The sequence below is a fragment of the Penicillium paradoxum genome, assembly GCF_028828445.1.
Source record: "Penicillium paradoxum strain IBT 22861 chromosome Unknown utg000006l_segment0_segment0, whole genome shotgun sequence".
Lineage (NCBI taxonomy): Eukaryota > Fungi > Ascomycota > Eurotiomycetes > Eurotiales > Aspergillaceae > Penicillium > Penicillium paradoxum.
The window spans coordinates 3,250,841-3,265,576 of record NW_026643184.1 but is presented as its reverse complement, the minus strand read 5'-3'; the positions used below and the strand labels follow the sequence as shown (position 1 = coordinate 3,265,576).

The 14,736-nt window shown below is 50.0% G+C and overlaps 7 protein-coding genes across 7 annotated transcripts; 3 read left to right on the top strand and 4 right to left on the bottom strand.

Annotated features, from left to right (window-relative positions):
* Positions 1 to 443: 443 nt before the first annotated feature.
* On the top strand, positions 444 to 3,181 carry N7457_007587 (metal cation transporter MSC2; the record flags this gene model as incomplete). Its single annotated transcript, XM_057178630.1, has 4 exons — positions 444 to 814; positions 865 to 2,010; positions 2,067 to 2,285; positions 2,335 to 3,181. The coding sequence occupies 4 exons, from the start codon at positions 444 to 446 to the stop codon at positions 3,179 to 3,181; spliced, it is 2,583 nt and encodes an 860-aa protein (XP_057030374.1).
* An 807-nt stretch (positions 3,182 to 3,988) lies between these two features.
* Positions 3,989 to 5,236, top strand: N7457_007586 (Male sterility NAD-binding; the record flags this gene model as incomplete). The annotated part of the gene is made up of 1 exon (XM_057178629.1): positions 3,989 to 5,236. The coding sequence occupies one exon, from the start codon at positions 3,989 to 3,991 to the stop codon at positions 5,234 to 5,236; it is 1,248 nt and encodes a 415-aa protein (XP_057030373.1).
* A 635-nt stretch (positions 5,237 to 5,871) lies between these two features.
* Positions 5,872 to 7,106, bottom strand: N7457_007585 (Zn(II)2Cys6 transcription factor domain-containing protein; the record flags this gene model as incomplete). Its single annotated transcript, XM_057178628.1, has 2 exons — positions 5,872 to 6,963; positions 7,038 to 7,106. 2 exons carry the CDS (start codon positions 7,104 to 7,106, stop codon positions 5,872 to 5,874), a joined length of 1,161 nt encoding a protein of 386 aa, XP_057030372.1.
* Positions 7,107 to 7,903: 797 nt separating this feature from the next.
* On the top strand, positions 7,904 to 8,899 carry N7457_007584 (RTA1 domain-containing protein; the record flags this gene model as incomplete). Its single annotated transcript, XM_057178627.1, has 3 exons — positions 7,904 to 8,619; positions 8,675 to 8,749; positions 8,809 to 8,899. The coding sequence occupies 3 exons, from the start codon at positions 7,904 to 7,906 to the stop codon at positions 8,897 to 8,899; spliced, it is 882 nt and encodes a 293-aa protein (XP_057030371.1).
* A 531-nt stretch (positions 8,900 to 9,430) lies between these two features.
* On the bottom strand, positions 9,431 to 10,189 carry N7457_007583 (putative ubiquitin conjugating enzyme; the record flags this gene model as incomplete). The annotated part of the gene is made up of 3 exons (XM_057178626.1): positions 9,431 to 9,684; positions 9,768 to 9,860; positions 10,033 to 10,189. 3 exons carry the CDS (start codon positions 10,187 to 10,189, stop codon positions 9,431 to 9,433), a joined length of 504 nt encoding a protein of 167 aa, XP_057030370.1.
* Positions 10,190 to 10,641: 452 nt separating this feature from the next.
* Positions 10,642 to 11,774, bottom strand: N7457_007582 (uncharacterized protein; the record flags this gene model as incomplete). Its single annotated transcript, XM_057178625.1, has 2 exons — positions 10,642 to 11,571; positions 11,631 to 11,774. 2 exons carry the CDS (start codon positions 11,772 to 11,774, stop codon positions 10,642 to 10,644), a joined length of 1,074 nt encoding a protein of 357 aa, XP_057030369.1.
* Positions 11,775 to 12,763: 989 nt separating this feature from the next.
* Positions 12,764 to 13,946, bottom strand: N7457_007581 (carnitine:acyl carnitine antiporter; the record flags this gene model as incomplete). The annotated part of the gene is made up of 4 exons (XM_057178624.1): positions 12,764 to 13,426; positions 13,496 to 13,512; positions 13,591 to 13,639; positions 13,698 to 13,946. The coding sequence occupies 4 exons, from the start codon at positions 13,944 to 13,946 to the stop codon at positions 12,764 to 12,766; spliced, it is 978 nt and encodes a 325-aa protein (XP_057030368.1).
* Between the last annotated feature and the right edge of the window lie 790 nt (positions 13,947 to 14,736).

Below are 14,736 nucleotides of genomic sequence, written 5' to 3'. Positions count from 1 at the left end.
AATGCCGCTCTAGAAATGCCATTCATGCCAGTGATCAGCCGAATGGTAATCAAAAGACGCGGGAAGAGCTAGACAAGCAGTTTCAGCAATTCCACTTGGCGCCTTGAATGAACGCGGAGGGGGGACTTCAAACATCTCAAGATACGTAATCCGATAAGCATTCACGTGATTCCCCTGGATGTGAGAACCTTGGGGGAGGAGCCTCTCTGGCTTTTCGCTAGAGACAGTGGCCAATTTGTCTGGGCCCAAGGCGACTGGCAATCCGGTTATATTACGGAGTACTGCTATATTATCATATTGCGCAATGCTGTATCTTCTGCTGGCCTGCCCGCTGATCTGAGCTCACGCCCGCTCCACCCTCCGGATATCTTGGCAGTGCCCCATCTCCTATCCAGTTTGCCTGCTTGCTGGACTTTCCAGCTGCGCGCCAGCATCCAGAGACCATGTCGACAGGGGCACCGTCGCTAAGCGTGGATCTTAATCCCATATCCAATGGGCATAACCACAGTCATAGTCGCGGTCACGGCCACTCTCGATCCAATCGCTGGGCGCAACCTCCGCCCCTCTCACAGCCAACTGACGCCAGCCTTCCTGAAATCCCAGAGCCAACTAATGCTGTGAATTCGAGTTATTCGTATGGGCATACACAGCAAGGATCTGGTTATAGCCATCATGCACACTCGCACTCCGGCGCGCATCACAATCACAACCATAGCGTGTCGTCCATTCGCCACAGTTCGAAAGGTTCCAATGTTGTTCATGGAACCTTGTCTGCAGAAACAAATATTCAGGCAGACTATACTCCAGATAAGAGGTATGTGAGCTAGAATGTGCTCGGTGGGTAGGAACTGACCCTAACCATAGTGCCGAAGTTCTGAGTGGCACAGTCATCGTACTGCCATGGATTGCGCTTTCCTGGTGCCAAAGACAATATGCCCAAAACAATACGTCCGCCGAAGGTATTCCTGATACAACCGTGATCAATTCTATCGGACAAATTGGTCAAAAGACCTGCCTTTTGACAGCAATGACCCTCGTTCTCTTCGGTTGTAGCCAGATAATACGGGTCAACTATAAGAAGACTGCTTCATCCGGTCGCTCGTCCACTAAATTCCCAACATTGAATGCCAGAAGCATTCAAGCCTCGCTTTCACAAATAGTTTCGGTGGCACTTCCAATATTTGCAGCATTCAAGATTGGTGGCTTTTTGGTGGCATTTGCGCTGCTCCTTGCGTCAGCGACGGGAATACCAGCCATCATCAGTGGATCCTCGCGCAGTCGGGAGAAATACAGCCGGAAGCCTATCTCTATCGCCCTTCTTCTAGTGGCTATTGTATCCAGTTTCCTAGGGCTAAATCGTGCTTGGGATGTATCACCAGTCATCGGATATGTTGCCCTCTTAGGATCTGTATTCGTTGTTCCTCCTCCATTCCCTTTCCTCTGTCACAATGGACCCATTCCTGAACCAGGTCTTGTTGCTCCATCAAGCAAGTCCTCGGACTCGAATGGCACTTCTGTTGTGCTTACAACCGATGCACCACTGGCCGTCATAGGCGGGTCGTCCCTCGCACTACTCACCATGCTCTTCAATCGAGGATTTGTCTTCAGCGTCTCAGATTTGATATATTTCCTGGTTCCTACTGGTCTTTTCGCTCTATCACTCATGATTTCCTTGCCCACGAGCCTCCGCTCCCCAAATAAAATTGGACTTGGCATCTGCGTTGGAGTTGCAGCTTTGCTGTGCTCCCCACATGCACAGGATGACCTCCTCCTGGTTTATGTCGCGCGTGTCATCTTGGCCACGGCCTCTTTGTTCGCGTCTCGGCGGGATGACGCCCATTTCAATATGGATACGCATGCACATAACCACACGCACGGTCATTCCCATTCACACACAGCATCAGAATCTTCCCGTATATCCAAGTGGCTCCTCCACAAAAGCGAACCATATCCCTTGCTGCACAGCATTCTTAAGGAGAAGGACTCTCGTAGCATTTTCTACTTTATGTGGTGAGTTATGAAATCTTGAAGCTGTCAACTATCGGATTAGCGCTAACACCCTGCAGCCTGAACTTTACTTTCATGCTTGTCCAATTATCGTATGGGTTTCTGACTGGGTCACTGGGGCTGCTTAGTGATAGTATTCACATGTTCTTTGATTGTCTTGCACTTGTCGTTGGCTTATGTGCCGCTGTCATGAGTAAATGGCCTCCGAATGCTCGATTCCCCTATGGTTATGGTAAGGTTGATACTTTGTCTGGATTTGCCAATGGGATTTTCCTCATGTGAGTGTTCTCAAAGAGATGCCTCAGAATGAAGTCTAACAGCATGTAGGATCATCAGCATTGAAATCATTTACGAGGCGGCGGAACGGCTGTCATCGGGGAGTGAAATGCAGCGTATCGGTGAGCTCTTGATTGTCAGCATTGCTGGTCTTGCAGTGAATCTGGTTGGGATCTTCAGTTTCGAGCATGGTCATGCTCATCACGGCCACGATCATGGTCATGATCATTCTCATGGCAATGAGAACATGCACGGAATCTTCTTGCACATCCTCGCTGATACGCTTGGTTCAGTTGCCGTCGTGATTTCCACCATTCTCGTACATTATTCTGGTTGGGCCGGCTACGATCCATTGGCATCATGTTTCATTGCCATATTGATCTTTGCATCGGCCGTTCCTCTAGTGAGCAGTACGGCCAAGACACTGCTGCTCACCCTGCCAGCCGATACGGAATATAATGTTCGGGAAACGCTGGCGGGGGTCAGTACCTTGAGAGGCGTGGTCAGTTACACAGTACCCAAGTTTTGGCTCGATGATACAGGAGTATCTTCTGGGCATAGCCATTCGCACGACCATTCCAGCCATGGGGATTGTGACCATAACCATAACCACCACCATCATGGTCATGATCACGAGCATCACCATAGCCATGATCATCACAATCATTCTCATGATCACGGCCATGATCACGGCCATGACCACGACCATGCGCATGATAAGAAGCCTCAGAACGTTTTCGGGGTGATCCATGTCGTTGCTTCTCGGGGTGCGGATTTGGAAGACGTACGTCAACGGACTGTCGACTTCCTTCGTGAGAAAAATATGGATATTCTCGTCCAAGTTGAGCGTGATGGAGATGCACGTTGCTGGTGTGGCGGTGGAAGCAAGGGCCTTTAATTGGTGACAACAATGTTTCACCCACAATCATTTGCCTGCGAAAGAGAGCCCAGACACACGGTGCGTGAATTGTCGCCTGTCCCGGCCAATGTCTATATTTCCCGTGTACAGATAGGATTGGGTCGGTTCGTTGAAGAATCACACCAATCAACAGTACATAGCCTCCTCCACAGCCTTCATCACAAGTGAAGGGCATATACATCGATAATCCGATCATGAAACACCCCTTCCTTTCTTTTTGCATCATATGTAGGCGGGTTCTTTCCCTGACTTCATTCGACGATGCGACTCGTATGACCTGTTCATTGGCTGCAGACGGCTCTGAATGGAATGCCATGTTTGCTCCGAGCCCTACATCCTACGTGGTACTCAGACAGTTGGGATGCAGCTCTGTCCGTCCCCCTCAGGCCAGATCTCTATAGATTGCTCCTTGATGCTCCATGGGGTTACACAATCACATTGAACCTCGGCTGCACATGGCTCGAGAAGCCAGGTCTGTGATATATCCTGCCAGTGAAACCCCCGCGTCGCTGAGGTGCTCGTTTCCTCGGCCAAATCGGGGCCACCAGCTAACTTGTTGAATTGCAGTTCCGGACATAAGTCCCTGGGTTCAACATCGTACTAATGCCAGAGTGACACTGGGCCTTGCCGCCCTACCAACCACCTGGCTTACACGTTACTAGGCATTGTGTTGGTATATACCTTCCGACATTCATCTCTCGGCCTACTGGCACTCAACTCTTCGTATCATTCCTCTACAGAATCTTTAACCTCTACCACCCCTCTATACCTAAGAAACCCTCTTCAATGTCATCAGTCTCGGCTACCAAATCCCCATTTGCCGATGAAGTGGTGCGAGGGGGATACGGAAAGTTATTCGAGGGACATACAGTCTTCCTCACTGGAGGTACTGGGTGCTTGGGGGGTTGTCTCCTGCACAAGCTCGCTTTGCAACTGCCAACCCGCAAGATATTTGTCTTGGTCCGAGGCGACGTCCAGCAGGCCATGAGAAAATTGAGACAATCAATGCCAAATCATGTGCAGGCTATCTTAGCTACGAAGAAAGTCGAGTTTGTGATTGGGGATATGCAATCGGTTCAATTCGGCATCGGATCTACCGTCCTTCAGCAACTTCAAGAGCAAGTCACACTAGTCATTCATACAGCGGCCAAGATTAAGCTTGAGGGCCCTATTCGTGATGCCTTGGAGAACAATTGCCTCCCTGCTTTGGAAATGGCACGGATGGCCTCGGGGTTTCGGCGGCTGAAACTCTTCATCCAACTTTCTACATCATATGTCAATAGCCATCTTCCCGATGGCCCGGTTTTAGAGCAGATATATCTATTAGGAGGCGAAGAAGACCCAGAAGAAGAGCTGGCGTCTATCTTGGCCACTGGCGAGTCATCGCATTCGGCTAAATTCTCGTCTACATACACCCAAGCTAAGCATCTCATGGAACGTCTCCTGCTCAGCCGCTTCCCACTTCTTCCAATCCTGCTGCTACGGCCAACAATATTCGGTCCTTCATTCAGACACCCCTACCCGCTCTATGGATCGGAGGACTCGACGCCTCTCACTAAGTTTACTAAGCTCTGGTTCTCCGATCGGGGTGCTACTCAAGTCTGGCATGCTACCGAAGGCTACGAAACTGGCACAAACATCATAGACGAGATCCCTGTGGACCTCGTGGCAAATGCATGTCTACTTCATGCAGCAGCGCGAACAACGGGTATTGTCCAGGTTGGATCCCAGCTCTATCACCCCATCACCTTCGATGAGGTTTTCCGCATGGGACAGGAAAACGCCGCACCTGCAGTCCAACGAGACTTTCCGAAGATCATCTTCACACAGGATCGTAGCACACCGCAATGTTTTCTTGCTGAGTTAATTCAAGTCGGAACACGCAATTGGTTGTTCGATTGTGGGCGGTCATACTGGCTCAAGCAAGTGAGCGGGCCGTTGAGCATCCAGGTATGCAAGCATGAGGCGGATGCTCTAAATATGATACGAACCCATAATGTCCTTGGAACTGGCAAGGAGAAAGCTCGGATGTGAGGTATTTGCAGGGAGACTGGGTTATGTCTATAATATACATGTATGAACTTGGCACATTGATTGCAGGGATTTTCCAATGCATAATATCTACAAGTTTTTGCAACTGAATGTCGGTTGTTTGTTGTATAACAAGATGCCAACTCGAGATATTGGCAATAGACCGATCAAAGCAAATCCCAAAGTGTCTCAGAGCTTCGAGTAGCTCGCTGAATTTGTGTGGTTGAGGGAGTATCCCGTCTCCTAGTGTGGTTGCAATTCACGCAAGATATGTGCAACAGTATTTTTTTGTACCGGTCACCATGCCAACCAATATCGAAATAGAGCAGGGTATTTTAGTCGTCCATCTGGGGGTCACGCAACCCTCAAGTATCAGGCATGCTCAGCACGTCATTGACAGGCTGTCCCACGACGAGGGTAGAAATCCCCAAGTTTTGGGCCATTCGGGCTGCAAGGCGCATTGTTGAAGATTGGAGACAATGGTGGGTTGTCAACGTCTTCTCTTGAGACTTCTGGGCGCCTCAAGTCATATGCGCTAAGCTGGGTTTGATTGGCTAACGATCTGGCTTCCAATCCTTTGAAGATTAGACCCAAACAAACCCAGCTTCTTTAAGTTCCAGAGAAATCGATATGTTATATCACAGTCCCATCTTCTTTTGAGGCCAAGCCACAGCCTTTGCCCATTGCACGCCTTCAGGGTACAGTGCATTCAACAATTCGGAGACTAACACACGACCGGAGCCTCGGGCCCACCAATGCTGGCCATCAAGCTCTCCAAGCAACACACCCCAGTGCATGAGAATCAGCAAGGCTAAAGGCTGCCGGCGTCGCACATTGTCCACAAATTCCTTGTCAATCATCGCAAGCCAAGCCAGGACGTTGGCGGCGTCAGGGCAATTAGCAGCTCGCATTGAGAAGTGCCGCAGATACACAATGGCGTCTTTATTGACCTGGTGCTGATCTGGATCGCTACTGGCAAGCGTCTTGTCATTCAGCATCCCGAGTCTCTCAAGAGCCTCCCGCGTGTCGTCATCTAGATTGATTGATCCAGTGTCCCAGTAGTTTCTTCGGCGAGAAAAGAGCTCTAGTTTCATCCACGATTCACCGATCCGATGAATCTTTTTCACCCCTTGCAGGAGTTCAAACACCACGACGATATTCTCGGTCATACTTAACGTTTCCCCACGGGCGGCAGTGACCTTTGGCAGAGCAATGCCGACAACGGTTGTGATGATGGACTGTGCCAAGGCAGCCTCGCAGTTTAATGGGTTGATACTGTCCACAGCCGCGCGGTATGGTGCAAATGTGAGGTTGTGATATTGAAGGGCGGTGTCGATATACACCAAGGATGCCGGTGGCTCGATTGTGGCGGCAATATGAAGAGCCCCCACTGCCAGGATGCCATTCATTAGAAAATCATACTGTAGAGCCAGACGAGGAATGGAGATTTGCCAAACATGATACTCCGCGGTAGAGGAGCAAAGACTCTTGAACGTTTCGGTGGAGAATTGATGCATAAGCTCCAGATCTCGGACCCTTGAGATTCTTGCAGAAACAGAGGCTGCTAGCCTAGGGATCGCCAGCGGCCGCGGGGTAGTCGAGTCTACGGTGGCCAACAAAACTGGGGGTTGGCTTGCCCGGGCATCACTGAGCCGCGGCGGCGCTCTCAAATACGTGCATGGAAGCTCCCGGGAGATACAATTGGAGCATGGTGGCCCTTGTTCGTCACACTGCGGCTGTTAGTCTCGTCATTAACGCAGTGGAGCCCAGCGCCATCTATGGGGCCTGAACTTCCAGGACTGACCTTCACGCGACGTCTCTTGCACTGGTCGCAGCCCTGGCGGGATTTGGTATGCGCTCGGCGAGGAGGCATCTCGGAACCCTCGATACTTGGGGTCCATGTATCCAGTCGGCTTGTAGGCTCCGGATGTGGAGGAGTCCAAGCGCGGAAGCGAAGACGAGATGCGGGGGTCACGTGGGATCTATAAAAAGACAAAATCACCGTCTTGTTCCTGTTCACGTCTCTCTTTTACATGTACTGAGTATGATTGATCTGATCCCCTACCCAAGTCATTCGTCTACTCAGATGTATGATCTCAACCCAATGGTCCGGAAAATCGCCGACTTCCTCCTCACGTCAGATATGCAAGGCCGTTGTACGCACAGCTCCTGAAAGATGCCTTTGGAATCATGCTGCATTCAATTCGGTTCTGACGGCGGCTCTACTCTGTATCGATGTAGAATGTCTGACATTCTATAGCATCTATCCATTCTCAAAAGAAGTGAGCTACAAGTAAGAAGCTCGCAGCTTACAAATGAGGATAATTCTCCGCCCCCTTTAAGGTCATAACTAGTGGACCCGATATAAGCGATGACCCGAAAACGAAAACGAGAACGACAACGACAACGAACAGCCAATGGAAGTAGATCGTGAGCCCATCTCATCTTGTTTAGGATCCATTAATCTAGGCCTCCACCTGACGGTGCCCCTTGGCGCGTTCTTAGAAAGTTCGACCCATCCGATAGAAATGTTGTGCGATGGGATTTCTTCCGTGAAGCTCTTTCGGGTAGAGAAACCTGTTCCCCCTCGCAGGGACACACTCTGTTCTTTCTCTTCTCTCTCCTTTTCACGACTTCGCCTCTTCATCTCTCGATCCTCTACCCCTCACAATGGCGAGCTATAGCACGTGCTTCGAAGTGGGCCCTCGATGCCCGGTTGAAGCCACAACGTACGGTTATTACCCCAACTTTGGCGGAAATGTCTTTTTCACGGTCTTCTTTGGCGTACTGGGGATATGCCAAGCAGGTCTGGGAATCTACTACCGAACATGGACCTTTTTGACAGCTCTTCTCATCGGTACCCTCATGGAAATGGCAGGGTATATTGGCCGAGTCCTCATGAACGATAATCCGTGGTCCAGTTCTGCATTCAAGCTTCAAATCGTGTGTCTGGTGCTCGCACCAACCTTCATTGCAGCCGGTATTTACCTTACATTGAAGCATATCATTCTGAACCTGGGAGCCGAGCACTCACTCTTAAAGCCACGTCTGTTTACCTGGATCTTCATCGGTTGCGATGTTGGTTCTCTCATCTTGCAGGCAGCCGGAGGTGGTGTCGCTGCAGCTGCTGGCAAGGCAGATGTGAAAATGCTCAAGGCAGGAAACAACATTATCCTCACTGGTATCGCCTTCCAGGTTGCGACTATGGGTGTATGTGGATTATTTGCCGCCACTTTCTTCTGGAAAGTCTTCCGGAGCGGTGATGGATTCTCAGGCGAGAAGAATCTCGACACTAGCGTTTCGCCAATGGTATCCAAATGGATGCCATACCTCATCTGTGCTGAAGTCTTTGCTTATATTACTGTGTTGATTCGGTGCATCTATCGGTAACTAGAACATACTCTCATTGAGAGACTGCCCTTTGCTAACCACAATACTCAGTATCCCGGAGATGGCAGGCGGTTGGGGAAACCCACTGATGCAGGAGGAGAATGAATTCCTGATTTTAGATGGAATGTAAATGGCCCTTGGATTCTTTGAGTGCTTTGAGAGAATACTAGCTAACGCTCCCTCAGGATGCTTGCTCTGGCCTGTCTGACCTTCACGATCTTCCATCCTGGAATCTTCCTCCCCTCGATGCGCTCGGCGCCCAAAAGCCGCCCATAATCTCTCTCATTTCTCTTCGCATATGCTCCCGGCGTTCTTTCCGATACCTTTCTTCTAGAATTTCTTACTTGTGCCAGAACGATACGATGCGACGACGTCGAGCTTTAATTAATTCAAGGTGCCATCTGTATGACCCATAGGACAATCTTTCACAATGACGATCAAATGGATCTTCTGTTTGTGCTACTCATAACTGTCTGGAATCCTAGATTTACACCAGGCGTCTGCATGTAGATATTCGTTTGTTGATTGTGGGTAGATTTAATCTCAAATCGATTAAATAGAAATGCCACGATAGAACTCCAGCCCTTATGGAAAGAAATCGCAAAGAAATGCCCGCAAAAGAACCAGAGATCGAGAGCATGGTAACCGATTGCTCGCTCGCTCCATGCATGAAAAGGAGAGAACAACCGCCCATCGCGGTACATTGGAAAAGAAAAAAAAAGGAACAGAACAGAAGCCCCAGCAACCCCGTGTTAAATCAGATCGTAACCCGCCATCTTAATTTGCCATGAAGAATAAAGTCGTTTTTTAGTCCTCCAAGCTGATACGGACACAGCGGCGCACCCGCTTTTTGAATTCGGCGGGATCCTCCCGCCATAAGCGGGCAGCTTCCACATTCGCAGGGCTCTCGTCGTTCGGGGTGGAGAGCATAGAAATGACGGACAGGAGGATTGTCTCGGGGGTTTGCACGGGAGACCAGCGCTCCGCAGCCGACTCATAGCCATATTTGTCCTCCTCGGGTGGGTGCAGGATGGAAATGCAAACATCACCATTCTCGTAAACTAAATGCCATATCACATCAGTACATCGCTCGATAATAAAATCCTCATGTATGGGAGGTAGTGAAAGTAGAGAAATTACGCACTGTTAGGGTGGAAAATCGGAGACTCGAACTTCATCTTTGGTGGCCGGTGGGGATATTCAGTCGGGAAAGAAAGACGTGCTCGGAAGAAACCGCCTATACAAGCAGAATTGTCAGTATATATAATTCAGGACACTGACGCCATCGCAATCTATATCCCCAGGCGGCACTGCGTTTGCCACGGTGCCAGGCGAGGGGTTAGAAGCATGCGAAGAGAACGGGAATGAAGAATTCGATGCGTCTAAATAAATTTAGACTCAAATCATACCTCCATAGAGCTTCACATCATCCGATATCATGAGCATCACCTCCCATTCAAAGACGTTGTTATCGACTAGACCGCAACTAATGCCAGGAATGTCCTTATCGGACTGCATTTGCTGCAGCTGGCGAGACAGCATGCGCCCGGCTGGAGAAGTCGCCATATTGTTGAAATGGAAGTAAGCAGGGAGGTGGATAACAGAATGCCAGACGAGATCCGAATTCGACTTCGATATGACAGAGGATAAAGAGAGGAGAAGGTGAGGGGGATGCAAAAAGAAATGAAGGCGGTAAATTAGAGCGGGGGTCTAATGGCCTAGATAGGGAGGCGGTGTAGAATACTATGGGGATGTAATCAGTGATCTAGTGTACATAAGGTATGCCCACCTGGGCAGGTGCCCCGATGGAGGTGGAGACTGGGGATCTAAGGTGTGATTGTTCTAGTGGTTTATGGGATAAAAGACATAACACGGCATTGAATCATTTCGGTTTCTTGCAGGGTTATAAATATAACCAGGGTATCCCAGGCACATGTCGGCCTTCTTTGTGATTTAACAGCTAAGATTCACCAGGTCCCAGCTCCTAAATCACAACAGATTTTTAACTTCGGGTGCATCTAGAGTCCAGAAGGGTCGGACTTGATGGGCTTGGCAGTCTTGTACATCGCAAAGATCTGAGCACCAAGGACTAGAGCGGTAATGACACCGAGCGCCACCTGCATCGCGAATGTCTTGCCAATGATCTTAGCAAAGCGGACACGGGCAGCCCAGTCAAAGGTGGTCCATGCGTCCATAAGGCCAATCTTGCCGCTGCCGCCTGTGATTGCAGGGCTAACCTTACCACCAAAGGAGCGATCAAAGGGCACAATCGTCTCATCCTCCTCGGGAAGCATAGAGGCAGCCACGCGAACAAAGATGACACGAGCAGGGATGGAGATCAAGAAAGCAAAAATAGCAGGGACAACGCTGACACCAACAAAGCGGTAGATAGCCACGATGGGTGGGACCTCCAGGTCACCGGAAACATCGAGCCAACCAGCAAAGTTGGCAACGGCCATGGGGAGGAAGAATGTGACACCAATGAGGACTTCCTGGAGGGCAGCAGCTGGGGCAATCTTAATCCAAGTCTTGTAGCTGGGGATACGCTGATAGAAGCGTTTAGGAGAAGGCTCGGAGATGACAATGTGTACCCAAGCCATTTGCCAAGTAGCCAGAAGAACGCCCATGAAAGACTGAACGACGGCCTGGTACACAAAGGAGTTCACAGGGACCCAAGACGACAAGAAGAGACGAGCGCTAGCATAGGCCATGAACATGCTCATTCCTCGGAAGCGAGACCAGAATCCAGCACGGGAGCGCAGGTGTTTTACAGCGGTGCGCAGCTTGCTGGTGATGGGCTTGGGAGGAGAAGCAGCAAGCAGTTCTGGATCTTCCTCATCAATTGGCTTGGTGGGATCAAGGTCGGCAGCAATGCGCACATAGATATCGGGGTTCGTATCTTCAATCGTAGCCAGAGTAGCGATGACCATGCCGTAGGTATACTCAATCTGTTGGGTGTTAATTCCGTAAAATTATATCTCAGGTGGGGAGATGTGTTATCACTTACAGCCCAGAAAGCAAAGCTCAGCAACAGACCACTAATAACGAATAGAGCCACCAGGCCTCCATGAGGCTCTTTGGTCTCAGGCTGCATGTGGGCGAAAGCAATCTCGCTGCCCCGGCGCACAAGGACATTGGTGACGGACGACATTGTGAAGTCGACACCCTATATATGTAAGTGTCGGTGAAAATGAGATGGAAATCTTACACCAAAGTAGGGCAGAGATGCATTGGAGGGGGGAGTTGGGGGGTTTTTATGTCTGATACACACCCGTAGGCAGCACACCACTAGCGCCAAAGTCAACGGTACTTTGACGGTACTTCAAGCTTTGACACGCCCCACATACAATTTGAGGTACCCGATGTGTACTCTATGTTCGCTCGCTAAATAGCATTCGCATTTGACATTCCATTCAAAGGTTTCTAGATTTTATTTCCTTGTATATCCCAGGCACTAAAACAGCCTTATTTCCCTTGCCACAAGCTAAGAACATGAAAATTTTCGCTCGTTCGTATTCTGGTGTAAATATAGAACCCCCTTAGTTCGTCGGCGTCCAGTTGCTCCGACTGTGCCGGTCGAGCAGGATTGGCCCCCTGTGGTGTTAGCGCTAGGCCTAGGCAGAGTAATGTTGGTTGTAAAGCGCCACCTTCATAGGCGAGACTGGTTCAACCAATCCGTCGACTCGCTTCTTAGGCCCCGACCGATATAGCGTGAGAAAGAAAGGGTCCGAGTGAGAAAACATGATGTTGAGCCTCAATTGACTCGAGCGAAGTGGGTTTACCATCTGCATGACCCATCACAATAATTTCTTGTTTTTACCGGAGCCCCATTCTATTGAAGAAAAAGAATAACAACAATTTTGACTTGATTGGCTGGAAATTTGCCGAAATCTAAGGTTATTCGCATTTTAGAGCTGGTACGTATCGCGAATTGATGCCATGGTCAACGCCCAACAATCACACGTACATGAAAAAGAAACTCTCTATAAAACATCGGAGATCAAACAACCACAGATCTAACATGATCAGAAAGATGCGAACTAATCAAGCAGTTCGCAGATAGCCCATCCGTGGATGGGACAGAAAACGCTGCAAAAGAGATCAACCGGGGTATTTACACGCAAGTCATTCGCATCGTCTCTAATCAAAGAGCTTCTTCATGCCCTTGTGTGCAAGTTCGACACCAAGGAAAGTGGCGGCATTGGCAGGCACAGCACGGGCAAGAGCCGGTCCAAATCCAGGGAAGAAGGCCTTGAAACCGCCGCTAGCGTAAACCGAGCGGATAACGCCACCCATGGTGGGCTTGCCCGGTGCACTCTGCAGGCGCGACTTGACGGTGTCGACAGGGAAGACAGGAATCCACATGGCAATACCGGCAGCACCACCGGCACACACGACGGCAGAGAGAGACAGCTCGCCCGTCACATTGCCATCCGCGTCCTTGGGAGTCAAAGAACGCTTAATGTATTCATAAGCCGCAAAGTAAGCCGCCGAGCCAGGTCCATCACGAGCCAGCGTCATGGCACTACCACGGAATACACTGCGAATGCCACCCTCCTTGTACAGCTGGCGCACGACGTCCGTACCACCAGAGTACTTGGGCTTCTCACCCGGGGCCAGAGTCTGCTGGCCTTGGATTTGAAGGAGGACCTTGACACGCTCAAAAGGAGCGGTAATCAGGGTCATAGGGATGGCGGAGAAGAAACCCGCAGCTGAGATCTGTGCGATGGAATACTGCGGGGTATCGTGCTTAACTGGGACAACGGAGAATTTGTTCACGAGGGTCTTGCCCACATCATAACCCTAGAGTGCCGTTAGCATCGCTTCCGACGGGGCAACCGCAACTGTCTCTGAAGTATCAGAGAGACGTACCCAAAAGCTGACGGCAACTATGAGACAGGGACTAATTAGCTCTGAATTCGACAGAATTGTGCGACATCAATGGAAGCCATTATGCGACAACTTACACATAGGAGTAACTCCAACGAGGGGTGCGGAGACGCCGGCATACAATCCCTACGAGGCCATTGTCAGTCTTGTCGCAAAGTCTTCAATGAGGCTGTGGTGATCATACTCGAGCCAATCCTTCGCGGGCAACTGTCCTCCTGACCACATCCATTGCACCGGAATAAATGCCCTTCTCGGCCGTCTGTAGGCGCACTTTCACCAGATCAAATGGGTGTCCAACGACTACGGCACAGAGACCACCAGCAGCACCAGCTACAAGAGAGCGCAGCTGGACAATGGTCTGGTTGACAGCCTTGGCCTCGACAGCCTTGACCTCATCTTTCAGCTGCTGTGAGGGGGTTGTATTGCTGGACATTGTGGGCGTGTCGGAGTGGGGAGGGAATAATGAAGAAGATAAACGATGGGTGAGAGGGAGGGAAAGGAGAGGACACAAAAGCTACGACACAGGCCAAGAGTAAGATTCAAAAGTAATCAGCGAGGGGAAAAAAAAGCCCGAAGATCTCGCAATGACGGAGACAGGCCGAAGCCGACTGATCTTCCCCGGATAAAAGCGTGCCTCGGCTCGGCAGCGGAGAAACCGCCTTCCCGCTGAAGATAGAGGAAAGAGTGTTGTAGGAAGTCTCGCACGCTGTACTTCGTACACGTAGAATTGATTCTTTGAATTGATTTTGTAGTTGTCTGAGAAGAACGAGTTTCCTCGAGCTCTTATTATATATCTCGGTGACCCCGCCAAGCATGTCAGTCCGGATGAACGGGAGACAGAGGTCAACCACTCCACGTTCCCCCGCGGAATAAAGGATGGCCGTCTTGGGACTAGGAGATTTCTCTATTGCAAACCAGAGCCCTCCAAGGCTGTTCCTAAAAGGTACAGATGCAGGATCATACAGTGTACTCCGTACTGAGGTATGGTGTATACATCGACTGATGCAATTCAGGTCGGAATTACCTTGCACCCGGTCGCAATCACATGGAAATCCACGTGCCGATCACGCGAGACACTATATTACGTCCACTGCGGCAGATACATCGATCTAGTGCTTTCAATGTTTATCAGGACTCAGATACCTACCTAGTTAGGTAGCTTGGGGAATATGAGAAATGCGAGCGAAGGTTCTCATGTTCGCGCCTAAAGTCTGGAAGATAGA